At 33.8% G+C, this 27,076-nt stretch overlaps 3 protein-coding genes across 5 annotated transcripts; all 3 read left to right on the top strand.

Moving 5' to 3' along the window:
• Window positions 1–3,270: 3,270 nt before the first annotated feature.
• Window positions 3,271–6,886, top strand: LOC108991854 (disease resistance protein RPV1-like). Its single transcript, XM_018966248.2, has 3 exons — window positions 3,271–3,496; window positions 4,259–4,789; window positions 5,565–6,886. Exons 2-3 carry the CDS (start codon window positions 4,293–4,295, stop codon window positions 6,346–6,348), a joined length of 1,281 nt encoding a protein of 426 aa, XP_018821793.1. The 5' UTR covers window positions 3,271–3,496; window positions 4,259–4,292; the 3' UTR covers window positions 6,349–6,886.
• A 2,732-nt stretch (window positions 6,887–9,618) lies between these two features.
• On the top strand, window positions 9,619–14,819 carry LOC108991844 (dual specificity tyrosine-phosphorylation-regulated kinase 2-like). Its single transcript, XM_018966239.2, has 7 exons — window positions 9,619–10,118; window positions 11,122–11,959; window positions 12,234–12,513; window positions 12,766–12,873; window positions 13,119–13,397; window positions 13,584–13,727; window positions 14,235–14,819. The coding sequence occupies exons 1-7, from the start codon at window positions 9,827–9,829 to the stop codon at window positions 14,406–14,408; spliced, it is 2,115 nt and encodes a 704-aa protein (XP_018821784.1). The 5' UTR covers window positions 9,619–9,826; the 3' UTR covers window positions 14,409–14,819.
• A 1,868-nt stretch (window positions 14,820–16,687) lies between these two features.
• Window positions 16,688–21,179, top strand: LOC108991845 (carboxy-terminal domain RNA polymerase II polypeptide A small phosphatase 1-like). Of its 3 annotated transcripts, none has more exons than XR_004801954.1 (7): window positions 16,688–17,189; window positions 18,917–19,045; window positions 19,134–19,254; window positions 19,555–19,636; window positions 19,850–19,925; window positions 20,415–20,568; window positions 20,680–21,179. XR_004801954.1 is itself a non-coding variant. In XM_018966240.2 (6 exons), exons 1-6 carry the CDS (start codon window positions 16,905–16,907, stop codon window positions 20,812–20,814), a joined length of 906 nt encoding a protein of 301 aa, XP_018821785.1. In that variant the 5' UTR covers window positions 16,693–16,904; the 3' UTR covers window positions 20,815–21,179. The 3 variants fall into 3 exon arrangements, 1 of the variants encoding a protein (XP_018821785.1); XR_004801955.1 differs by lacking the exon at window positions 19,850–19,925 and adding an exon at window positions 18,582–18,753 and having other exon boundaries at window positions 16,689–17,189; window positions 18,889–19,045; XM_018966240.2 differs by lacking the exon at window positions 19,850–19,925 and having other exon boundaries at window positions 16,693–17,189.
• Window positions 21,180–27,076: the final 5,897 nt, after the last annotated feature.

Genomic DNA, 27,076 nt, shown 5'->3' with positions numbered 1-27,076 from the left:
CTTTTTTATTCACATTTAATCTCTAACCGTCTTATAATAATAACGTAAGAATCAAATTAAATTATTAATCAACATATGATTAGTGTAATTGTAAAATATGAAAAAAATTAAAAATATTTTTATTAAAAAAATAATATTATATTATTATTTTGATGAATTTAATGACTAATTCAATGTGGAGTTATGACTAAAAAAGTTTTAGATTTATAAAAATTATGTACTTTTCATCAAATTTTAAAAATAACTTTGATGAAGCCAATGCCAATGCTCTAAACACTGCAATTCCCTTTCGACATGGGTATGGAGGTACGTGCGAGAGTCTGTCTCCAAGTTGGTATTAAAGCAAAGCAATGGCATTTAGCTCTTGCTTGCGCAATTAGCATCTCTTTTTTTCTTTTTCTTTTTTGGAAATATGGCTTGTAAAAAATAATGCAAAGTTTGAAGGCATCAATCAATGTTTCCGTTGGAGTTGCTATTCAAAACATTTTATAATGGCCAAGGGGAGCCAACATCTTTAGTCATTTTCAATGACTCGTAATCGCATTAGTATTAGCTTTATCAAAATCATTTTCAAAATTTAATAAATATATAAAATAAAATTATGTAATAAAATTAAGTAATATACATATGAAAAAATCATGTCAATATATAAATTCTTAGTACATTTTTCATAGTACAGTTATCATTATGGATGAGAACTCCTCATTTGCTATTCATGATTGAGCATTGCTATTCATAAGCCCACATACCACAATTTTTTTATTTTTTAAAGTTTTTTTTTATTTATTTTTTTGGTTTTATTCTTTTTTAAACAATTGAACTATTCTACTTATAATCCATATACCACACATTTGATAAGAGAAATAAATTAAATAAATTAAAAAAATATGGTATGTGGTGTATGAGGCTTATGAATATAATTTTTCTAACAATAAATGCTGCCATTTATGTGGAGGAAAGCAACGGCAAAATATTATTAAAAATATCAACATTTCCCCATTATTTTTTAATAATAATAAAAATAATAATATAAGAGAGATACTTCTAGATAAAGAATGATTATAATGCATCATGAAGGTGTGCTCTGCATTGAACCCTCACTTAATAAAATAACAACCTTTATTCCAGAGTCAATAGTGGTCTCAGACTTGAACTATGACTGCTTAAGGGAAATAAAGAATTATTACTCGTATATAAAAATCCAGGTATTGACATGAGCTTTATTAGCCAGTACATTACGACATTGTGCTCATCCCGGTTTCATCAGTGTATTTAAGAATAAACCCAAATCTCATAGAGAGCGGCTTCACTCTCACACTCACATAAGTGAAATTTGTCATGGGTGTTCCTGTAATTATTACACCCTACTCATAAGAGCTACAAAATTTCATTAAGAGTTTCTTCAAAAACTCATCATCTACAACATTACAGGATAAATGCACTCACATCATATGATTGAGAAATAAAATAAATAGTGCATTTCTTACGATCATCATATGATTCGTTTTTCCCATTGAACCCAGTTCTCAAGATCTTTGGTTTCCAAGTTTGGTATCCTTATACATGGCTCATAAATTTATGAATTTTCATCTCATTCTCCTTGATGTATTCCAGATCATTTATCTTGTCAAAGTTTTGTATAGTGGATCCATATTAATAACATCATTAGTAAAAAAAATTTTACAGTACTATATTTTTCTTCTAAAGGATCTGGATTTACCGTTATAATAGCGGTTTTGTACTCTACCAAATATAGCAGTACTATCACAATAAATTAATTGATTTTTCCACAAAGGAATAAATTCTCTCAACAAAATTGCTTCTTTCTTGAAGCCAAAGCAATTCAACTCCATAGTTGGCTTAACAAAAATACGACAGTGCCAAAACATGCAATAAAACACTTAAAAATTTAAAACGGCTTGATTTTAGAAACTGAACGTTAAAAATTTTTTTGGTCATGGCATTAAGTCCAAGATTAATACCATATACGTTTTAAAGAAAGCAAACGACAATAGATTATAAACACATTTAATGTAAATACGTACATATCTGCGTGCTGCTTGGAAGTTGGAACAGTTTTCGTGCATCTAAATGCACTAGAAACCGCACCCCGCCCCACCTCCCGCTCAATTCATTGTCTAAATTTTTTTTTTTAGTCCGAAAATTTTTTTAGACTCAAATTATAATATAATTTAAAATATAAATTGAAATTTATACATTAAAAAAAATATAAACTCATTAGAGTTATATTTTAGATTGTCTTGACCTCATAGTAAGTCCCACATTGCTTAACTATTATTATTGTATTGCCTTGACCTCCTATATAATGGTTGGCCTAGGAGGCCAAGGTAATCTATTAATTTGAAGTTAAATTCAAATTTTTAACAAATTGTATATATTTATATACAATATATTTATATAAATTACTTATATAAATATTATAAATTATAAATTTTTACATTAAAAAGGGAATGAGTGCGGAGTGGGGGGCGGGCCCTCACAGGAGTCAATTTGCCCCCCGCATGGGCGGTGCAGGGTAGCTCGCCCGCCCATGCGGGGGCGGGGCGATCGGGGGCGGGGTAGCAGGGGCCGAGGCCCCGCTGCCCACTCCTAGTTCAGAACGAAATGAGTTCCTTCTGTTCTTGCAAAATTAGAACCTGCAAGGCTTCCATAATTCTCAAAAAAATTTCCATTTAAACAAGATGAAAATTAAGGAGTTCTTCCTTGAAACACTTACTTTGACAGTGAAATCATAGATAGTCTTATCCATAGCCGCTGTGGCGTTAACTGCCAAAGAACAAGATTTCACAAGAAACCCAACAAAAGTTGATTGTTGCAAAGAGAGCCCAATCTGAAAAATGTCTGATTTGGAGGACCCCATCGAGATTTTGAAGGATGGGATCGATAAAGTCATTGAATGCCATATAGGATAAGAAGTTGGAACCTTTTTAATATTTTTCGTAAGGATCGAGAAGTGCTAGCTAGCTATTTTGGTAGATAAAAAAATTCTAGAATAACGCAATTACTCCTCCACGTTTTGGTAAACAAAGTTTTTTAACTTTTTAATAATACTGCGTTTCATGTCCACGTGGAGGTCCATTTAGGCGGAGGTTACTCCTCCCGTGTGCAAATAGACTTTTTCTTGTAAGAAATAGTAAGGGATCATTACCCTCCTTTCTAATGGGCTTAATACGGGCTTGTTCAATGGTCCCTGAGCAAATATGCCCAACTGATATCATATAAAATTATAAAACGAGACGCTCCGTGGCGATGAAAATCTGACCAGACCAAACTCCAGGTCAACCAAATGCGAGAACAGAAGCCCTCTCTCTCCCTTGAATTCTTTTCGAGGCCGTCCCCCCTTTCTCGCCCCAACCCAACCCCGGCGAACTCGCCCCCGGCCCCAAGTCTCGAATCACTCGGGCAACATGAAAGACAGTACTGGTTCATCTTCGGCCGTTCCTTCTCCACTTTGCAAAGAACAATTATTTTTCCGGTTGGTTTGTCTTGCTCTTAACTTGCAGTGTTTATATAGAGTTGGAAATTTCAACTGGGTTCTTATTATATTTATATTTTATGGTTGCATCTACATTAGTTTTATTTTATCTCGACGATCTTTTATCTATATGCAAATAGAGCATTTGTACCATATTTTCACCTGTATCCCAAAACTTTCTGGACAGATCAATCTCTAAGTTTTCTAAACTCAAAAAATCAGATCTAGAGTTTCGTTTTGGGTTTCTTTTGCAATTCGCAAAACAAATGATCTGGATCCTGGTCAATCTTGTCACTTCGCATTGGAAATTCAAAGCTTTAGTTATGTGTGTAGTGTTTCACTTTGGTCCTAGTAATTTCCTGACGATTTTGATATGTGGAACTGGAAAGTTTCTCCACAATCACAAGAGATTGTTAATGAGAGCCTATGAATGGAAAGGTAATGGTCTGACTGGGATACGAGGGATCCGATCGAGGGGAAGCGTTCTGTAGCGTTCTTACAAAATGGACCCTCAATTTTGTATTCCGCAAGTTTTCACGTGTGGCAAGGCGACTACCAAACATAGTTTGGCAGGTCATCCATGGTGCCTAGGATACTTAATATGTCTTCACAATTATGCCAAATATTATATATTATGTTTTCCCTAATTAGTTAAGACAACAAATAAATATACTGTAAATATATTAAATTTAAATTATGCTCCGTCCGCTAGCCTAGCTCCACCGTTTCTGTTACTCACATAAGGTTTATCTCCTTTTCCAGACAAGCTTGATTACAACAAAGCTTCTCCTTTTTCATGGCTGCTCAGACCCTTTCATCCCCTCCCAATCCTTGTTGGAGCCATGATGTCTTCCTTAGTTTCAGTGGTGAACACACCCGCAAGAACTTCATTGACCACCTCTATAGTGCCCTTAAGCAAGCTGGGATTCACACCTTTCGAGATGAAGACGAGCTTCCAAGAGGAGAGCACATTTCTAGTGAACAGATCAATGCTATTCAAGGATCCAGAATTTACATTGTCGTTTTCTCAAAGGACTATGCTTCTTCCAGTTGGTGCCTTGACGAGCTTGTGGAGATTGTGCGCTGTAAGAGTGCCCTGAGCCACACTCTTCTTCCAATATTTTTTGATGTGATTCCCAAAGATGTCCGAAAACAGACCCAAACTTTTGCTGAAGCATTCGTTAGCCATGAAACGCGGTTTCGGGCTGAGATGGAGAGGGTGCAGAAGTGGAGAGAAGCTCTTACCGAAGCTGCAAATGTTTCCGGCTTGGATCTCCAGAATGATGCAAATGGGTATATTGCTACAGTCACTTCTGTTTCTTTATGCATTTTTTTTTGTCCTTTTGCCCAATTTTCAATTCTTTTCATTTCATAAATTTTGGAGAAATTTCTAAATTTATTTTTGAACCAAATTTAATCTAAATTTGACCATTTTAAAGGATTTCAAACTAATTTGGGCATGCTTGCATCATTTTTAACGTACATAATTTCCCTTTGACAATCCCTGCGTAATATTGTAATTGGATATCTTAAATTATTATTATTTATCCCATTAAAAAGAATAAACAAGTTTTGGCAAGTGTGATAGATAGTGTTTGAATAATTGCAACTCTATCCACCAGGACGAAGTCAACAATAATTTTAGTTCATCCCAGAGAATAAAACAGTAAGTCAAATTTTTCCATCTGCCAATGTGAGTGTGATATCTCATGCCCTAGAACCTTACTTCTCCTGTATAAATCTAGATATTAAAACAGATGTTGGTTTTAGATATTTAAGTCTAGTTGGCTTTTCAGATGAAATGCAATATACAAGAGAAATAATATCGTGACAAAATTCTCCCTGAAACAGTTAAAGGAAAAGAGAAGAAAAGAAAAGAAAAAGTGGGGGTTATGGCATGTGGCATGCCAATGTATTGGACAAGAAATTACAGAGAAACATATTTAAATGATATATTTTATATATTTGAGACCACTCAATTATTTACGATACAGACATAATATTTCTTCTTTTTCTTTCCTTGTGCTTATTTTATTTTGCTATGTTCTATTTGAATTATGATGATCAGGTTTGAATCAAGGCTTATTGAGAAGATAGTTGAAGAAATTTTGTGTAAAGTAAACCAAGTTTACTTGCATGTTGCCGTCCACCCTGTAGGAATAGATTCTCGTGTTGAAGAGATGAAAACTTTATTAAATATTGGAACAAGTGGTGTTCGTGTTGTGGGTATCTATGGGATAGGTGGAATCGGTAAAACAACCATAGCTAAAGCTGTCTATAATGAAATATGTAATGGTTTTGAAGGAAGCAGTTGTCTTCTAAAGATTAAAGAAATTTCACAACAACCTGACGGTTTAATTCATTTACAAGAACAACTTGTTTCTGATATCTTGAAAACAAAGAACTTGAAGGCTGGGAAGGTTGATGGAGGAATCAATGAAAGATTTTGTCACAAAAGAGTTCTTATTGTTCTTGATGATGTGGATCATTTAAACCAGTTTAGTTCATTAGTTGGAAACCTCGAGTGGTTGGCTCCAGGAAGTAGAGTTATTGCTACGACAAGAGATGAACATTTGCTTACTGAGCTAGGAGTAAATGAGAAATACGAGGTACTGGAATTGAATCCTGAGGAGTCCCTTCAACTTTTCAGTTGGCATGCCTTTAGAATGGCCCATCCAAAAGATGGTTTCTTACAGCTTTCGATTGATGCAGTGGGTTATGTTGGAGGAATTCCACATTCTCTTGAAGCCCTGGGTTCTTATCTTTTAGGAAGAAGCATTATTGAATGGAAAAGCGCATTAGAAAAATTACAAAAAATTCCTCATATGAATATTCATTACAATAAGTTGTGATTTCCTAGCTAGATGATATGGTGGCTGGGCAGATTCCTCGATGTTGTATATATGTTTCTTTATCGGTGCAGACAAGGAAATGTCATCAATGTACCCGTTGTTTGTAGTTTAGTATCAATATTCTTATTTTTAAGGGTCCCTCTTGACAGTGAACGAAAGAAAGAAGTGGACGATTCATGATCCTATACGTGATAAAGGAAGGAAGGAAGGAAGGAAGGAAGAAGGACAATTTGCATTTATATTTTATAAACACATACGTGTGCACAAATATGTATATGTGCCCATACTCGAAGAAGACGTACCTTTGGAAACCCAATCATTTGTTCAGATAAGAATTTTGAGACTGCTACAAATGAATGCTGTGGTTCTGGAAAGGATGCTATGAATATCATTCCAAAGAGCTAAGATGGCTTCTCTAGCACTCTAAATTTCACCAATAGAACCTTGTTGTCCTTTCAGTGCCGTAATATATTATGCCAAAAAATTGTGGAAATAGACGAAAGTAATAAACATGTATATCTACGTTTCTTTTTTGTTTTGTTGGGAGTGAGCTTCCAAATTGGTTCGGCCATAGAGATGGAATTTTTGGCATCTTTTCATGTACCTTGTCGTTTTCAAAAGAGGTGGGATGCGAATGAAGATAATATAGCTCGTTTATATAAATTTAGACCATTGTGGCCCGTTTGGATTTAGAAGTAATCTTAACTCATCTCATCTCATCATTATATATTTTTTAAAATTTTTATATAAAATATAATAAATAATTCAATTTTTTTTAATTTTAAAATAATAATAATATTAAAAAAATTATTCTAATAATATTTTATTCAATTTATCTCATCTCATCTCATCTCACTATCACAAACGTCAAAACTAAAACGCCAAAAACGCACTTCAGCATCGAAGTCGACTACTACATGCAAAACCATTGCACTCTCTCAAAGACACTTTCTCACACCATATAGATCCAACCCTATCGTGGTCCCTTCAAATAAATCATAGATGAGCCTTTTTGTGGAAGCTTCGTGAGAAAAATCCTCCACATTTCATTTATCCTTAACGACATATTTTAGGCCACACAAGACCAGCAAGCAGCCAATAGAATTGGAGTTGGAAATTCGCTGTAGCCAATAGAATTAATTATATATTTGAGAATAGTACTGGGAAATGTGTAATTACTATTTACTTCCTCAATCTGGCTTAGAAATCTACCTTCTAGAAATTGTTGTTAGTTTTCTTCGAGTCGTTTTCCTTGTGGATGGAATATGGAAACCTTCAAACTTGTCCATTTTTTTCAAAGATGCTTCAAGATATGGGAATCCAAAGATGCTTTTATGAGTTTTGACCTTACAAGATGAATGTAACTGCTTGCTTGCTTGCTTCCTGAGTTTTTAATAATATAATTGTAAAATATTTTAAAATAAATAAAAAGAACAAGGAAGGCAAACACCAATTTCGTTTCAAACTTGGCCACTTGAATGATGTTGGGCACTTTCACTATTTGGGTGATGGGATTGAAAACATGCTTATTTACAGCGAATAATCAAATGAAAATTAATTGAATATTAGCTAAAACAATGATAGATATATTAATTAATTAAATTAAAGGACATCTATCGTGATCATTATAGTTTCTAGGTATCCTGTGAAAAGTAAATATGTGATTTCCAGCTCTCAAATCTTAAAAGCCCTTTACCCCCCTCCCTTCCTTCTGCAAGTAAAAAATTTTAGAGAGGCATGCCTGGCTTGCACTCAAATTAAACATTACATGATGAATAAAAAATAAAAAAAAAATTGAAACGTGCCCAAAATCAGATTGGGTCGTTTCATTATCCCACCCGAAAAATAATTTATAAAATAAGTTTGGTAGCAGAAGAGGGTCCTAACTTGGACCCAACCCATCTAAAAAGCTAATAATTTCTCAAGTTGATACCCTGTTTTCATAATTTTTTCTTTCTCTGAGTCGATGGTTGATGCTGACCATTTATCACTTAACATATTCGAACTGATTCGTATTGCTCACCTCACAATTTTATTATTTTGGTGAGATTTTCATTCATGTGAATTAAATTTGAACCTAGTTCTTTGCAAAAATAAAAGACACTGCGATTGTGGTCGTCTCACCAAACCAAGTACGAACCAACAGTTCATTTGAATTTGAAAATTGAAAACAAGAAGAGTAGAGATGCCAGAAAAAAAAAAAAGCAAGTAATAATAAGAAGAGAGAGAGAAAGGAAAGGAAAGAAAAAGAGGTTAATCATTCTTTACGATGGTCACATGGAAAAGAAGCTAGAAAGTGAAAAAAAGCTGTCCAGTCCATCACACTGCTTGTGTAGGAGCAACATTATGGCCTGCGGTGGGTCGTATTTACTATTTTCATCATCCAAAACCTAGAGGTTGCACCTCATAAATCATAATTTGACCCCTCAATTAAATATTCGAGAAAACATTATACATACAAATTTCCTGATCTTTTTTTTCTCAAACTGAAAACAAGATAAAAGAAAATAATAATTCAGTTATAAAAAAATTTTATAAAATAAATTCATAAACTGACGTAATTTGATATGAAGACCAAGTTACAAATGTTCACTTCTATTTATTATTATATTTCCTTTTAAGTAATACATTCACTTTTTCCATTTATAGAACTTTCCCATTGGTTGATATATTCACTTATTTTCGATGACATATTTTTCCGTTGATTTATTTATTCATATCAACCAAAAGAACACGACAAGCCTTCCGTATATAATCCAAATGCGTATGGTGTGGTAATAGGAGTAACAGAGACACAACATTTCAACCGAAACCGAAACAGAAACATGCTAATCACCAAACTTTGTCTCCTCACTATATTTTAATACAGATATTCTTAATTAAGCTTATAACTGTTGTCTAGTAAAAAAAAAAAAAGACCAGAAATTTGTTAAAAAAAAAAAAAAATTTGAAGCATAAAGCAAAGAAAAGGGAAAAATCACATCATCTTGGAAGATTTTTCTTTAATTTGATTTTTCGGTGAGAAATTCTCCCAGTTGGAAAGTGCAGAAAGGTCAAAATCAAACGGTCCCGACATCCCACTTTTCTCATACCACCATAAAAACCTTGTTAGCAAAATAATAATAACAATTATAAATAAATAATATCATCTTCAACGATTAGATAGAATAATTTCCACGTGTCAATCGGTTGAAGCACTTGCGGCCCCACTGAGCAAAAACCCCCAAAACCCACACCTCTCACTTGTCAAAGTTGGTAAGACACAACCCCTTCGGCCCTTCCCTTCCCGTAGCTTGTGTTTTACAGCAGACATAGAAAGAGAGAAAGCTGAGCCTTTTAGAACTCGAGTCTCATAGAAGCATGCAAACCCTGAACCATGTCATAGTTTCCACTTCTACCCCTCCTAATTCACTTAACTCCCATGCCCTCACGTTTCTCTCTCCCTCAGCTCACACTTCACATTTGACTTTTCACGTTCATGGCGGTCTCAGACGTCGAGGCAGTGCTAGAGTTCTTGAGGAACAACGGGTTCTCGGAGGCCGAGTCTGCTCTCAAAGAGGATATGATTGAAAAGAGTGAACTGGGTTCGTTTGATTTCGAGAAATTCTTCTTCCCAATGGTGCCCCCTCCCCCACCGGTGAGAATTCCGTCGACTCTCCGAGGATCGGGGATTCCTCCTGATGATGGTGAATCTTCGAGGTCGAACTCTAGGTCCGGGGACGACGAGTTCGTGAGCTTAGGGTCTTCCACTTCGGATGTGTGTTCTTCAGGTGCTTGTTCTTGGATTGAGTTTATGTTTATCTTTGTGGTACAGCGTGCTCAGTAAGCATAAAATTCTTGCCTTTTCGATTACTTTTTTAACCTTCTGTCTGTTTTCCTAGATAACCGATGACAACAAAAGAAACGAAACGATGTTTTAGTTCACACATGCTAATCTGGTATATTAATTCGATTCAGTCGAGCGGATGTTTTTGCGTACCAATTTATGGAATATCATGGCTCAAGAATCGAATTGTAGCTTTGTTTGATCAAAGGAACTTATGGTCCGATGATCTTCCAGTATTTGGTTAACAAATTGTTCCGATGTTAATTGATGCTGATGAGCACGCCACTGATACTCTATCCAAGCCGGTTCACAAGACAAAATTTCATTTAGCATATAACTTTTAATGAAGAATTGGCAGCCAAAGCGGCATCTTTGCATAGCACGAAAATTGATCTCTTTATCGGGATGGTCAACATTAGTTGTTCTCTTGGTCTTGATAGTCAACTTCATTTTTTCCACCATTTCCTCTTATATGTCAAGTTGTGTACTTATAATCTGTTGTCGAGAGTGAGATTCTTCACTCAGATATGCCTGATTAGATTTTGTGATCTCACTTTGCTGTAGTCTATCTTCGGTTTCTTACTCTAGAAATGGAGTAGAATCTTTTTTCTCCACTATCACTCCATTGCTACCACTTTCTTTTCTATAATTACTCAAACACTTGCAACTTCATCGCCATGTTGTTTCTGAAACTTACCTTTAGGTTTCTCTTTTATGATTTAAACCATCAATCTGATTGCCACTGTTGCTCTGTCACTTATGCTTGTCTGATATTTGCATTTCAAATGTTCTTTCAACTAAAGAGTCAGGAAACGCCGTATTGCCGGACTTGTTAAATTTCAAACTAAGTGTCTAATTTGTTTTCCCATTATTCATCATATTTCCCATTTTTCCTCTCTTTCTTGATTTCACCCTGTAGCACTCACAAAAAGTTTTTGTCATCACAGAATTCATAAACCCATATGGAGTTCGGTCAACATCTCATGATACCTCTGAAGCCTCATCAGAAAACCTATCTCAATTTGGCACAGCACGCGATTATCATGATTTTGATATGCAAAATGACCTGTTTTGGTATGATGAGAAAGATGACGGTGACTTCATGACTCCCTCATTTGATGGACCAGACTTCTTTGGCTGTCCAAGTGAGGATAAGTTTGTCATGATGTCAGAGAATGAGAAGCAACATGGGAACCCACTGGAAGAGAAATGTCTTTTTTACATTGATCCCTTAAATGATGAAAATGAGGTTCATATGGTGGATTATGATAATTTTGATAGAAAGTATGACCCTGGAGGATGCATTCAGGAGCAAACCAAAGGTATTACCACTTATGATTGTCTAGCCCCCATTCATACATACAGTGTTGGAGCTGGAGGATTTTATGGTGACAATCTTGCAAATAACAGCTACATGAGCTCTAAAGAAACTGATTTGAATGGTTCTCAGTTAAAGGTTGTAGGGGATATTCCCACTGACTGTGGTGCTGCTACACAAGATAAAATAAGGAAGACTAGATACTCTGCTAAAAGGGGCTGCTCGAATGACTGGGTTGAAGGTTTTAAGGATTCCCATCACTTTAATGTTAAGGTTGCTGAGAAAGATTTCATACCAAATGGAATCGACAGCTATGAGTTTGGAGATGGTGGAAAAGTAAATTCAGAACCCAGCAAGCCTGAAGCTGCTGCAGAAGGGGAGGATTTTATTGATGATCTTTTAATGTATGATACTCATGATGATGAGTATGAAGTATTTGACCTTCGAATCATACACAGGAAAAACAGGTTCGTTGGAAATTTTCGTCTTTTACTTTTGGTTGCATCTTGATCAATTCTAAGTTTCTAGTCTTCAATAAATTTCTTTTATTCATCCAGCAATTTTTTCTCATTTTGTTTGAATGGAATTTTGGTTTTAACTAGGGAGCATAAGATCATTAGAGTTGATTCTAGTCATCAAAATGTTCATACAATTAGTTCTTTGTTTTATTGGAGATTTGAATCTGGTGTTTCGGGTTGAGATGTAGCAATCAATTGTAGTCATGGGTTATGCCATCTACAGGACTGGATTCGAGGAAAACAAGGATCTGCCGATTGTGCTGAATACTGTCATTGCACGTAGATACTATATTACAGAGTACCTTGGTTCGGCCGCTTTCAGTAAGGTTGTTCAGGCCCATGATCTTCACACTGGAATGGATGTTTGCCTGAAGATCATAAAAAATGATAAAGACTTTTTCGATCAAAGTTTAGATGAAATTAAACTTTTAAAGCTTGTCAACAAGTATGACCCTTCTGATGAACGGCACATTTTGCGTCTTTATGACTTCTTTTATCATCAGGTATGATTATGTGTGTGCTTCCTTTATTGCTTTATGTCTCTCAAAGATTACCAAATGTAATTTTCTGAATCTATATTTCAACACCATATGATTGTCGAATTCTGTTTATGTGTTTAGGTATGCATATAGGCTGAGATAGTTCTGTTAGAATGATGAATTTTGATCTTTTTTATATGATTGGCATGCTATTCACTTATTATGGAGCTCATTAACTTATTGTGGGCGACTTCTTTCTTCATGAAAATAATGCAGGAGCATCTCTTCATTGTTTGCGAACTCCTCCGAGCAAACTTATATGAATTTCAGAAATTCAATCAAGAATCTGGTGGGGAGGCTTATTTTACCTTGAGCAGATTGCAGGTTGTTCAATTAGAATATCTACTTGCAGTACTTCTTCCAGTTGATTCCTTATGTTGTTTGTTTTGTTTGGGAGTCTAGTCTGACGGTACGGGTGCCTTTGATTCACACAGTCCATATTTGTTACACCGGATTTATAGATTTTCTCAATGAAGTTTTTGTGTATGTTAATGAGCAATTATTTAGGCATTTTACCACGAGCATGAAACTTAATGGTATGCTTCAAAAATTTCTTTTCCTTCTCACAGGTCATAACCCGTCAATGTTTGGAGGCATTGGAGTACTTACATCACTTGGGAATTATTCACTGCGATCTAAAGCCGGAAAATATTCTTATCAAAAGTTACAGAAGATGTGAGATAAAGGTTATTGATCTTGGAAGCAGTTGCTTTCTGACAGACAACTTGTGCCTGTATGTACAATCCCGTTCCTATCGAGCTCCTGAAGTAATCCTAGGCCTTCCATATGACCAAAGGATTGACATCTGGTCGCTTGGCTGTATATTGGCTGAGCTATGCTCTGGGGAAGTATGTCTTTGTTTTGCTTCGTGTATATTATTTAATTGAAGTTAAAACTCATTGTCATAGATGCTTGCTTTAAAGTATCATGCCAATTTGGAGTTTTCTCTATAACTGTTCATTCTGATGTTTTTCTTTGCAACCAATTTAACAAAAAAAATACATCCTGTAATTAGTGAATTATGTGTTTGCCAGGTGCTGTTTCCAAACGATTCAATTGTGACAATCCTTGCACGCATGATTGGGATGTTTGGCCCTATTGATTTAGAGATGTTGGAACAGGGGCAGGAGACAAACAAGTATTTCACAAAAGAATATGATCTTTATCATATAAATGAGGTTTGTTTCCCATGTTTTACTACTTCAAGCATATTGCCCGTTTTATCTGAACAAGATATTGTGAATGTATGGCGTCTTGCTTGCAGCTCAACACATGAGACTTTAACCTCATTTCTCATGGTTGATGAAAGGCAGAATCAATCAGAAGTTCTAATTACTAAATTGGGTGTTTTAAATGTGCTCACTAACTTCATTCAAGTTACGGGGGTATGGTTTTGAAAACGTGTACTTTTTCATTTGAAAGATAAGGTATTAAATAAGGTTTCCTTGAATGGTATAAATTTTCTAAGAGGTTAACAAATCTGGAACTATCTTCAGGTGTTACCAAATCACATTGAAGTATGATGTCTAACCATAAGTGATAATTTGTCATTGACTCGCATATAGAGATTGTCTAAACCATAAGGAAAATGCTTCACAAAAGTAGCGCATATATGGTGATGCTGTGATCATGTCATGAATATGGAATTACATTTTAGCTCATATCATGCACGTTGTTGTGACCAGGAGACAGACCAACTGGAATACATAATCCCCGAGTCATCCTCGTTGGAGCATCAACTGCAGGTTACCGATATCGGGTTTATCGATTTTGTGAAAAGTCTGCTTGAGATCGATCCAAAGAGGCGCCCAACAGCAATGGAGGCACTAGAGCACCCATGGCTTTCCCACCGGTACTAGTCCACTTCTTTCGAATATTAGTGGTGGAATTTTCGTTCTTTTGAGGATTATTTTTCACATAAGCCAAATTTCCCTGAGGGTGAGAATGGAATGCATTTCTGACTTCAGTTTTGGTTGCATATATGTTGTTACATGATTTTTTTTTTTTTTTTAATTTTTGTATTGTACAATTTATTTATTAATTAGCACATACATATGTTTTGTTCAAAGTTTCTACTCAATTCTTTTTACCCTTTAGGTTATGGGGAGGTTTTGTAATTAACCAAAAACAGACTTTCCGAACCAATTTGGGTTCTATATGCAGCTGGTGAGTACAAAGTTTTAACTCCTTGTAAACCTCTGCACTATCAAAAGTTGTACACAGTTTCATTCCGTTCCACAGATTTTGCCGAACGGTGTTTTGCTGAGCTTCACTTTTGTTTTTTTGTTTTTTTTTTTCTCTCTCAACAAATACATATATTATATATTAAATAAGAAAATTGGTACCACTCTCAAAAGCACCATATTTATTACGGGAGCTGCTAGGTGGTCTCGACAGTTTTTATCGATTTATTTTTTTATTTTATGTGTTTTTTCTAAGTATTTTTTAAATCGTTTTAAATATTTTTTTTAGAAATAAATTTATAAACTTATTAAAAAATATTTTCTTAATCATTAAATAAAAAAAAAATTTGGCATACAATCTCAGAAGAATTTTTCGGTGACTTTAACATTATTTATTTATTATTTATTTTTGTTGACGCAAGCAATGTTTGACAAGTTTTGCTTACAATAGAAAAAAAATGTGGATCATAAAACTGAAAATAAAGTTATAAGAAGTTTATAAGAGCATTAGTATTGGTTTGATTAAAATAATTTTTAAAATTTGATGAAAAATATATATTTTTTATAAATTCAAAACATCTCTAATCATAATTAGATTAGTCAAAATAATAATATAAAAATATTTTTTAATAATAATATATTTTTTTCATATTTTACAATTACAATAACTACATGTTAATAATATTTTTTCATTCACATACTTTAAAATTGAACACAAAAATAAAAGTGAAAGGGTAATCGGAAAATGTGAAAAATGTGAAAAATAAAAATTAAAAAGTAAAACAATTGATATAATATTTATAATAAAATATTATTTTTAAAAATAAAAAATACATCTTTAAATTTAAAAATATATTTAAAATTACTTATTTCATAGTTATTTTTACTTTTTAAAAAAGTCATCATTTTATCTACGTAGGGTTGATCATTGACCAAACTTTGCCAATTTGAAATTTTGGCCAAAAACATTGAACATGCTGAAAGACAATGGTCAAACATACAAGGTTTCTTGGCCACCATGGTACACACATGATGAAATAAGCACACGTAATTCCACGTCTACAAAGTCCAAGCAAAGATCTTTCTACGACAACTTTTCAATGATCACTGGTTTCTCAGTCCAAGGAAAGGAACTCCATGCCCTTTGAATACGCCCGAGGGCACCAAATTAGCCCCCTCCTATGAATCATCACCAATATATATTTTAATTTAATTTCTTTTTGTTCCGAGCATATAATAAAATCAAAAGTAATAATTACGAAGGACAGAGTCTTAAAGAAGGAAATATTGTCTCTTTCTGATTGGCGGGTTCTTTCTAACATCTCCAAATCCGAAGCCTCGCTCTCTTTTTTTCCCTCACTTTATCACTTTTGTCGCCCGAAATATTTGCAAGCCCAAGTTTCCGCAGTTGCGCGTGGATTCCCCGTTCTCGATCAATCATTCCCTGAAGCCTGCAGCCTCCGTCCCCACATTGCCCTCACCTATGACATACTGCCATATGTTCATCACATAAAATTAAAATATATGGTGATTTAATTTACAACAAATAATTGTAAGAAATTCAAATCCAGATATATTATATAAAAGAATTCTCTTTCATTATCTATTATTCATTTTCACACTTAATATTTATAATTTTTTTTTCTTAAAAAATAAAATTATTTTTTTATAAAATATGAGATGTGTGATAATAAATAATGAGAGAAGAATTTTTTTATTATATAATATATAAAAATAATTCTATATATAATTATAAATTATACGATCATTTCGTAATCGTTTAAAAAAAAAATTATTATTTATTATTTATTATTTTATTTATTTTTTCTTTAAATAAATTACAGTTATAAATATATTTTGTATATAAATAGTATAACCTACAAAACAAAAAATAAAAAGAAACAAACAAAAGCATCTTCCAACCAAAAGATAAAAAAGAGAAACTCTGGCCACGTACCTCGACAGTACGTCCTACTATCCTGAAGAACGCGTGACTACCATCTCTCTTTCTCGACGAAGACCACGACCACATCTCCGAGAAAATTAAAGAAAGAGAAAACTACAGAAGCAATTTACGTACATATCTGGGCGAGCAGATCATTCGTTGATATCCGAAGCACCCTAATCACTCTCGCCCTCTCTTCTCTGAGAAAAAGAGACGCACTCTTGGCTATGCCTATGGCCGAGTTGACTAAGACAGAGGTGTACTCGCCGAGGTCTCTGCAAGTATGGCGGACGCTCCTGAACTGGTTGGCCTTGTTCTTTCAGATCTTCCTTCAGATCCTCAGAGCTCTCGGCCACCACGCTCTGCTCTCTTCCTCCTCCTCTTCTTCTCCTTCTTTCAAGCCCTTGCCGGTCGTCGAGCTCCCGGAACACGACTCTCCAGCAGCCTCCACCGTTGAAATCGCCACCGCATCCGGGGATTTCGAGTCCGGCGAGCAGTTCGAGAAGCTCACGGTACGGCTTCGTTTCGACCCACCTTTTCTTTTTAAAGTTCTGCTTTTTTTTTCCCTTTTGTCAAATTTGAATTTGATCTGGTATTTCAAATTGAATGACTCTATTTGCATTGTATAAACATCCATCGGTTAAAAGTACTTTTTTTTTTTGTTAATTGCAGAGGGTTTTAGTCTGTAGGAGATATTAGCCCCGTCTTTTTGCATGGTGGGTTAGATAATCGATTGATTTCTAGGTGTATTGGGGCAAAAACGTTGCTTTTGCTTAGAGAAACGTTTTGTGCAGGTTAAAACTATTTTTTTTTTCATTTTATTTTGTTCACATATGTAGAGAGCTTAGTAGATATGCTAGAAATAAATGTAAACCTCATTTCAAAATTTTTTTTTTTATAGGTAATAAGTGGAACCTCATTTCAAAAAATTAAAATATGTAAACCCCTTTTGTTTCTAAGATTGAAATTAAGTTGCGCTTGAGATAATAGTGATTAGTGCGGGCATTAAATAGGTATATTGAGGACATGAAAGGAACCACTTAAATCGGAAATAAGCTAGGTGTTGCTTCTATTTATAGGAAAGCATTGGGGTTGCAAACAGTGGCGGAACCAGCAATTGTGTAAAAGCGGTGCTACTCCCACCGCTGGGAGCTCCCGCCAGTAGTTTTGAGATTTTTTTTTTTTTTTTGTATTTTTTTACATGTATTTTTTTAATACATTTAAATATATTTTAAAAAATAAAAAAATTCATAATATTATTAAAAAATACTTACTTAATCATTAAGTAAAAAATAATAATAATAATAATAAAAAAATTCACAGTGGTAAGAACTAGCGGTAGAAACAAGTAGGAAGAGTAGTATTTTCCATTGTGTAGGGGGGGGGCCAACTTTTTGACACATTTATGTAATGAGTAATGTTAGATACAGATTTATGGTATGCAAGCTCTACGCACTTCTTTTGAAAAAAAATGGGGTCTACTATTAAAAAATTATTTTTTTCATGTGGGTTATAAATTTATCTACTTTTTTCAAAGTGAATAGGCGGGACTTGCACATCGTAGGACTGCAAATATCATTTCTCTTATTTAAATTAAAAAGGGATTGAAAAATCATAAAAACATAACTACAAACTATTTTTCATATAGATCATCCACCTTAAATAGTTCTTGTATTTTCACTTTAGATTCCATGTTAAGAATCTCAATATTGTATAACAAAACATTTTGGGATCCATATTAATAACGTGGGTCCACCACTGGTTGTAAAAGCTGACAAAACCATAGGTAGCATACTGATGTTCACCTGGTACTTTTTTATGTGGTTACCTATATAATTCGGTTATGCTGTTTGGGTTGATCTTGCGGGTATGCTTTTCAAATTTGCTACCATTATTCTCTGCAGTTTGCATTTAGTTTGCTTCCCATCCATACCATGGTACTGGTATCTATTTCATAGAGACGTTTGGAAGGTGTAGGTGTACAATGTTTTTGACCGTCACAAACTTCGGATGTGCAAGTTTGTTAAGAAAGTTTAAGAACATGAGTGCAAAATATGCCAACCCCAATTAGTTCAGGTAAGGAACTGCAGTCGAGCAAAAGAAAATGGTAACATAGGTTTGCAAAATGTGTATATAATTTTATTTTCTTTCGTTTCTTTTCTTACCATCATCTTTGTTTTGAGTTTCAATTGAAAGCTAATACCTTGATAGATATCGCAAATGAAAAATTCACTTGCAGGTGGTTCTTGACTTGGATGAAACTCTAGTATGTGCCTATGAGACATCTAGTTTGCCAGCTGTTGTTCGTAATCAAGCCACAGAAGCTGGGTTGAAGTGGTTTGAACTGGAATGCATCTCTTCAGACAAGGTGCTTTGCATAACAAACATGTCATATCTAGTTTGTACGGTAGTAATTCATATAAAAATGTCTTCACATGAATGTTTTGGGATTGAAGGAAAGTGAAGGAAAACCTAAGGTCAACTACGTTACAGTTTTTGAGCGTCCTGGGTTGCAAGAATTCTTAAAAGACCTTGGTGAATTTGCGGATCTTGTGCTGTTTACTGCTGGTCTTGAAGGTTTGGTTATTACTTAAAAGGAAAATGCTAGAAATTATCCCACTCTTCCACCTTTATCTCGCTCTACTGATGTAGGAGTGCACAATAATCCTTGTTAAAAAAAGAAAGAAAGAAAGAAAAGAAGAAGAAGGAGATAAAGATAAAACTCCAAGGGTTATTATACATTGTCACATCATCAAAGAGGGATAATGGTGGGGCAGTAGTGTTGTTTTTAGCATTACTTCAAAACTTTAGATGTCCTTCTCACCTCTATTTGCCCCTTTTCTCATTTACACATGATATCTTTATTTATGCGCACAGGTTATGCTAGACCACTTGTTGACAAAATAGATAAGGAAAATCGATTTGGTAGTCGACTCTATCGACCTTCAACAATTAGCACGTAAGTACTGCTTCCACTTCCCTTTTGTGATGTTCTCCCTTCCCACCCTCCACCCTTCCCGTTTCTTTTCTTTGCAAATCATAGCCAATAATGTGGAAACCTTCTTGTGAAATTTTATTTGTACCTGTTGGGGACTTTTTGCTGCTTTGTCTTGATGACTGCACCTGTGTCTTTGTCCTTCTCACGTTTCATTTTTTTTTTATTGTTGTATAGAGAACGCTCATTGGGGCGGATTAGAGACTTATTTTTCCAATGTTTGTTACTTTGGGCTAAGGCCATTGTTTTAGAGGTGGGTCAATTTTAATGACTCTTATGCTTCTTTTTCTTGCTCGTAGGCTGTAATTAGGTATTTATCTCTTGTAACTACCTGTGTACTTGGGCTTTGCCTAATTATGAGGGTCAATAAGTTTTCTGATAAAAAAAAGTTAATTGTTGTAAATGACTAGGTTTTCCTGTATCTTTTTGGTACGCTTACTGGCTCATTAAGATCCTTTGGAAACATCATGGGGTCACATAAACTTTTATATGGTATTGAAGGATTTGTTTGATTCTTATGAGATGCCCAAACTATTCACATGTTTATATACTCCATTTTTATAAAGCTCCAATCCATCTCATAAATTTTGGTCAAGTATGAAACTTCCAAGTTTAATTCCATGAGCACACATTTCTTCCCGTGATTTATGTGCACTTATTGGAAGAATGAACTTTCAAAAGCTCCCTAGCTCAAAACAACTTGGTTTAGTTTGGTAAAACCTTTGATTCTGCTAAACTATAGGGAGTACCGGGAGCATGTGAAGGATCTCTCCTGCCTGTCAAAGAATCCATCCCGAATTGTTATTGTTGACAACAATCCATTCAGTTTCTTATTGCAACCATGGAATGGAATTCCATGCATTCCATTTACTGCTGGGCAACCGCATGACACACAGGTACCAATATTTGCATTTGATATCTCGGTATCTTTTCACAAATAATTTCATCATCTATTCGTCGGCTCTTTTATCCTGTTATTCAGTACTTACTATTTACCTGTTGATCAGCTTCTGGATGTCCTCCTTCCACTCCTCAAGCACCTTTCTCAGCAGAAAGATGTGAGACCAGTGCTCTATGAAAGGTTCCATATGCCTGAATGGTTTCAAAAGCAAGGAATTCCTACTTCTGCTTGGATGTTGTAGAATAAAGACTATGCAATAAGAGCCGCCATTCTTCTTTGTACAATCACCTGCAATTCCTCTTTTTCAAAGGCAGCACACCTCATCAATGGACTCAAAATTTTTGTATAGCATCGATTTGTACACGGGAGATGATGAAACCTCGTTTGAAGCTCTATCCGAAGATTTCAACTGCTGCACACCTTGGTCCCATAGCTACACCATTTATGCATGTAGATTTGTCAAAGTTCTGATTGCTATGAAACTTGATTTTCAGGCTTGTGATCATCTTGATTGTTTCTGTAACTTGTTAGAAATTTGTTAAGACAGTAATCAATAATTATTAGCTGTTTAAATGTTCACAGCAGCATTGCTCAACAATTATTTGAGATCTAGCTGCGTGTTTGCGATGGCTATGGGCATGAAACTAGAGCACGTACAACGGACGAACGCGTTACGCGTGCATTGCATCTATCAGATGCATGCAGATTTATCAGGTCTAACCTTTCGGTTTGTCATTTACAAGCCAAGATTCAACCCTACCTATCCATTTTTTTCCTTCCCTTCTTTCTTTTGGATACAGAGGGAAGAAAGTTAGAGGCTCATTGTGCCGGCTGCCCATTCTTAGGCTGGAAACCTTTTATGTGCCGCAACCCTAGACTGCTGTCAAGAGGTAGGTTTTTCATGCTTTCAAGATTCAAGCCTTGTAGCTCATCTGGCTGCCCTCCCAGTTGGGGAGTTCTACGTAATAAAGCCAGCTCACCCCCTGGCTGCCACTACACGATTAGACGAGCTAGCTATAAGCATAGGTAATTTGAGCCCAGGTAAATCCATGATAATTTAACTTCCTTTACCAGAGTGAGTTTGTGCGCATCTTCACTTGTCTTGGGCTTGTGATCTTTGAGCATCTGGGAAATATCTGGCAGTCTCCGATAATGGGACACGGTAAGGACACTTTGCATGGCCACATGGTCGGTGGTAACCCTTTTTTTCTTTTTAAAAAAAAAAATGCCAATGATGTACCGTTAATCATATTAGTTAGCACTCCAACATCATGTTAGGAACACAGGCTACCAAATGAAACTTTTACAGCTTTGTTTGTCCTTAAAAAGCTTATCCATCTCAGTGTCAAGCAACAGCATCAACTGCGTTGGAAACACTTCTATCCCCTTCTAAAAGGACGATCGTCTGTCGATGTATATATATATATATATTCTCCACCTTTATCATATATGTATATTTATGTATTATGTTAAGCTCCCGTTGTTTTCTTTGTATGTCTTTTATTTTTTTCCAAGTTTGTCTTAAAATATTCCATGTTCTCTCATTGCCCCGAGCCTCAGGCTGTGTATCTTTTTCGGATCGGGTCCGATAATTGAAGTTTGAAATGACAGAATTGCACAACCTTGCTGCCTAACTTTACTGTATGGGACCGATCGAATTGATGAATTTGCCTCTCTCTATGATATGCTTCATTGTCGTTCACAATTTTTTCATGGTTTTACCTTGTTATGAAATTGTGGTATTGGGGATCAAGCCAGTAAAAATCCTGACTGCAAGGGTTAGATCGTGTGAGATCGATGTTCATGGGGCAAGAAACGTAGGATGGGTACTTGAGTAACATCAAAAGAAGCGTGGTCGCGCATTATAAAACACTTCCACCAGTTTCATATTTTTTAATTTGAGTGAGTGATAATCATAAAGTTGAGACATTTGAAAATAATGAAAATGATTCGAGAAAGGTGGTGGTTGTTGTTCTTCTTCTTTTTTGTATTTAAAAAGTTTAAAATGTGTCTTTTTGAATAACTGTCGCGGTACTGTATGACACGTGGATGGACGTCCTCGATTTAATAGCTAACGTGGACTATACTGCGTAATGTATTTGTAAAATAACGTGTATTAATGTGTAATAAATTTTGTAATAATTTTAATAAGAGTAATGCTACGTGCAGTTGTAAAGTATGTTAATATTGTGTAAGAGCACTAGTAGTGAGCTAGTTAAAATAAAATTTTAGCCAAAGAATAACTAAAGTGTAAAATAAAATGTAGTAATGGGCTAGCTAAATGTACAGTAATTTTAGCTTTGAATGAATGGGCTGGCTAAATTTATTGAGCCAAATGAGGCTAGTCAAATATTACTTTTGACTAAAATATTTATTCTTGCTTATCTCTCCCGCTCAGTAGAAGAAAAATATTCACTCCCGCTACTTTTTTGGATAATTATTTTACTTCAGTATATATGGACTCTAAACAGTTCTGCAATTCTTACAATAAGCGCTTGGATCCTTCTTTTGGGACCTGCTCACGATATCAAAAGACCACTGAAAAGATAAACCAATTTTCTCTGTTGCTTCACTACAGGATATGTTTTTGTTTGTATCTTTTGTGTGAAGTTTCTACGATCATCATTTGTGGACACTATGTCCAACATCTATTAGTTGCAATAGGGACATTTGAGTTGAAGTGAATGAAATTGTTGATAAAATGTTATGTTTTATAATGGAAGAATATAGCAGTTAGAGAATTATATCCGTTAGAAAATATAGCCGTTAAAAAATATAGCCGTTGAAAAAATATAGCCGTTAAAAAATATAACCGTTGGAGAAATTCAAATTACAATTAGAATTAAAATAAATGAAAAGTTCAAAATCAATATTTTAATAGAATAGTGAAAGATTTGTTGAGCCTGTTATTTGATATTGTTAAAAAGTGGCTAGCTAAATTTGTAAAAATAGATTTCTTAATCAAATTTTGGCTAAAGTTTGTTGAGCCTACTACTAATGCTCTAATTGTTGTGCAATCGTTTTGTAAAAGAGAATAATCTACTATTAAAAATTAATCATTTTTCATATAAATATCGTATTTATTCAATTATTTTAAAGTAATTGCCCATTCCAATTTGTTGGTTACTGTATTTTTTTTTTAACTGTTGTCTGATTTTATATCTATTCGATTCATTCCAATAAAAGATCTGGAATCGTTGTGCAAATGTGACGACATCTAGTTGTTTCAATCTGAAATCCAAGATTAGTCAAGAAAACAAATTTGACAACTTCTTTTTTAAATAATGCTGACACAAAAACGAAAGATGAAAAAGAAAAGGCAATAGAATAATTTCTTTCTAGAATTCTTCAACTTAAGTTGACCGATGAAATGTCCTAAATGTCCTGTATTTCTTATATAGTCATACTATATAGGCAGATGAGAACAGAAAATGAAATGTGTCTACGTTGTCCATTCATGAACACTCATTAATATGTATGTATTTAAATAAAATAATAAAAATAATAAATCACATGTTAATATTTGGTATAAGGATGATAAATAGCAATTCTCAATTTCAATATTCCTTGACCCGTCACCGTGTGTGTGTATATATGCATGCAACTTCTGATATCTGGCGTCCCTCCTATTTGAATTTGAATAAAACAGATTTCCTGATTTGACTGTATTATCCTCCATCTCTTTTATGACAAAGTCTTAAGCGTCGAATTTTCATATCCCAATCCTTTATAAAAAAAATATTTTTAAAAAAAAGCATAATTAAATACTAAAACTCAACCTAATACATTAACTATCGAATTTAAAAGAATGATGACGATGGAGAATAACCTCGTAAATTAACTGGTGGAGGAGATCTGGATAAAGTGATAAATTAAAAAATAATTATTGGAAAAGAAAAATGGAAAGATGGTGACATTTTGTAAAGAAAAATAATACCAACAGTTGTGAATATGTAAACATTATACGTTTTGATAAAAATAAATAAATAAATATAGAATTTACATAAAAAAATAATAATTTTTAATAATAAATTTTATTTATTTTTAAAATAATTATACAACATTTATACATTCTACAACTTTACTTAATATTATTCTTTCGTAAAAGGATGCATTGACCAGGCAGGGTAGGATGTACTTGTGGGTCTCTCTCGGACGTTATTGATCCATTTCTAATTTTCTATGGTCCAAAGAAAGTTACAAATGAAACCATGTACGAAGCAACGCCTCGACTCTTTGACTCTCTCTCAGGAAGTGAATCACGAAGCTCCAGTTTCTTCCCCCTCTGCCGTTGCCGAAGACCCAGCTCCTGAGAATGACCCCTTTTCGTAAACTCTTTTAACGCCAACAGTACTTTCACATTTCTATTCAAAAATTAAAAATAAATAAATAAGAGATTTACATTAAAATTTTAATTTTTTTTTAATTTGATAGGATAGTGGTCATGTGGAGGGAAATGTGTTCCTCTAATCCTGAGTTAATATTCTACAAATAGCCTATAAAAAACATTCCGTAATGCCACGTATCCATATTTTAAGATAGTTTTGCTGTATAGAATTATTTTTGTATATTTTTTTACGTATTTTAATAATATGATTAGAAAAATTAATTATTTTATATTAAAAATTATATCTACATATAAGAATTTCAATTTCAAAATTACTTAAATAACTATTCATGTTCTAAACTTACTTACAAATAAAATGATTATTTTGAATATATTTAGGATGAACCCTTCGTTTAAATTTCATCATCTCTAATAATTCGTACTAGTGTGATATATTTTAAATAATTATGTATATCTATTAAAAAATTGAAATCTACTACTGAGATAAAAAAAAATAAAAAAAATAAAAAATTAACAAACGGTAGGAAATAACATTTCTTTAAAAGAATGAAAAATTCTATTTATTATTCTACACATCACATATTATATATTTTTTTTTCTTATTAAATGTATGGTATATAGATTATAAATAGAAGAATTTAATTAATTTAAGAAGAATAAAATTAAATTTTTTTTATAATGTGTAAAAATGATAAATAGTAAAAATTAATAATTAACGCAGTCTTATTTTGCTTGTTAAAAAAAAATGTAGAAATCACGGCATTTTTTCTGGGTCAAAATCCGCCACCTGGACGCACGTGCTTTGTCTCAGTGCGCGTAAAAAGCAGCAATGCCACGTCTTCGCAAGTGGCGGCGAGCCAAGTCTCCCTTGTTTTTCCTTTTTCCTTTCCTTTTGGGGGACACCGTGTTCCGCGTACAACTGCTGTCTCCTCCTTCTCCCAACGAGCTCTAAAGCGTCTGTTTGGTTCCTCGTTATTCAAACCTATTTTGTACTGAAAATTAAGTTTAATGAAATTATTATATTATCTCTAAATTAATATGTACTCTTACTGCATTTTCCATAGTTATTCGACAATGAGAGAACTATAATTTTTCTTCAGGGCAAATAATAAAAAAATTAAAATTAAAATTAAAAATTAAAAATGAATGAAAGTTCCTTTTTACCCTTTGGTTTGGTTTGGTTTGGGGGAGGATAGGGAATAATCCATGATCAAGGATATTAGATATATTTCAGGTGCCTCAAAACAAAACAACAATTGAAATGTTTTATTGAGAGCTAAATATTATAACTTAAAAAACACGTGAGAAAATCTGTTAATTAAAAGGATCAATATGGAAATTTTATTATACTTTAAATTTATAGAAGCTTTCATATGATTTTCGTAACAATAGAATCTTCTCTATATCAATTGAAATGGATAACCTTCACTTAGTTTAAAATATGAGATAATTTTTATTATTATACATTATGATGAGAATTAAAATTACTAAAATATTTCATGTTTTAAATTGAACCGATGTTATTGAAAGAATCCTTGTTCATTTTGACAAAGGCAAGAGATAATTGGTATTTAAGATTGTTATAAGTGGGTGACCCTTGGATGTGTATTTTATTTGAGTAATTCTATTTCTACATATAATCGTAAAATGCGTAAACACTTTGAAAAATAATGAAATTTATTATTAAAAAATTAATTGTTCTCATTTGAGTCTTATATTTTATTTTATTTTTTTAACGATTACGTCACAATTACACAATTTACGATTATAAATATATTTTCTCAATAATCAATCGAGCAATGCTAGTTTCAAACTGATGTGATGGACATATATTTTACGTGGTTGACGTGTCAAGTTTAATTTGCAAGAGTGTTTAATTTTAAACTTCTCTTACAATTTAAATCAGGTAATGTTAATACTACAAATAATATATCTTATACATCAGCTTATAATTATAATTTTTCAAATTCAAAAGAGCACCAAAACTTATGATCATAAGGAATTAAGTTAAGTTAATGCTAAAAGAAGACCAAAAGAAAAACTTCCCATACGAATAAGCCTTTAAATTTGGAAAGAGTATCCTTTGGATATCATCAAGAAATATATAAAATTAAATTTGTAAAAATAATACTCAAAAGTAAAAATCCTTCAAAGC

The sequence above is a fragment of the Juglans regia genome, chromosome 7 (assembly GCF_001411555.2).
Source record: "Juglans regia cultivar Chandler chromosome 7, Walnut 2.0, whole genome shotgun sequence".
NCBI classification, from domain to species: domain Eukaryota; kingdom Viridiplantae; phylum Streptophyta; class Magnoliopsida; order Fagales; family Juglandaceae; genus Juglans; species Juglans regia.
This window is presented reverse-complemented; position numbering and strand designations above follow the sequence as displayed.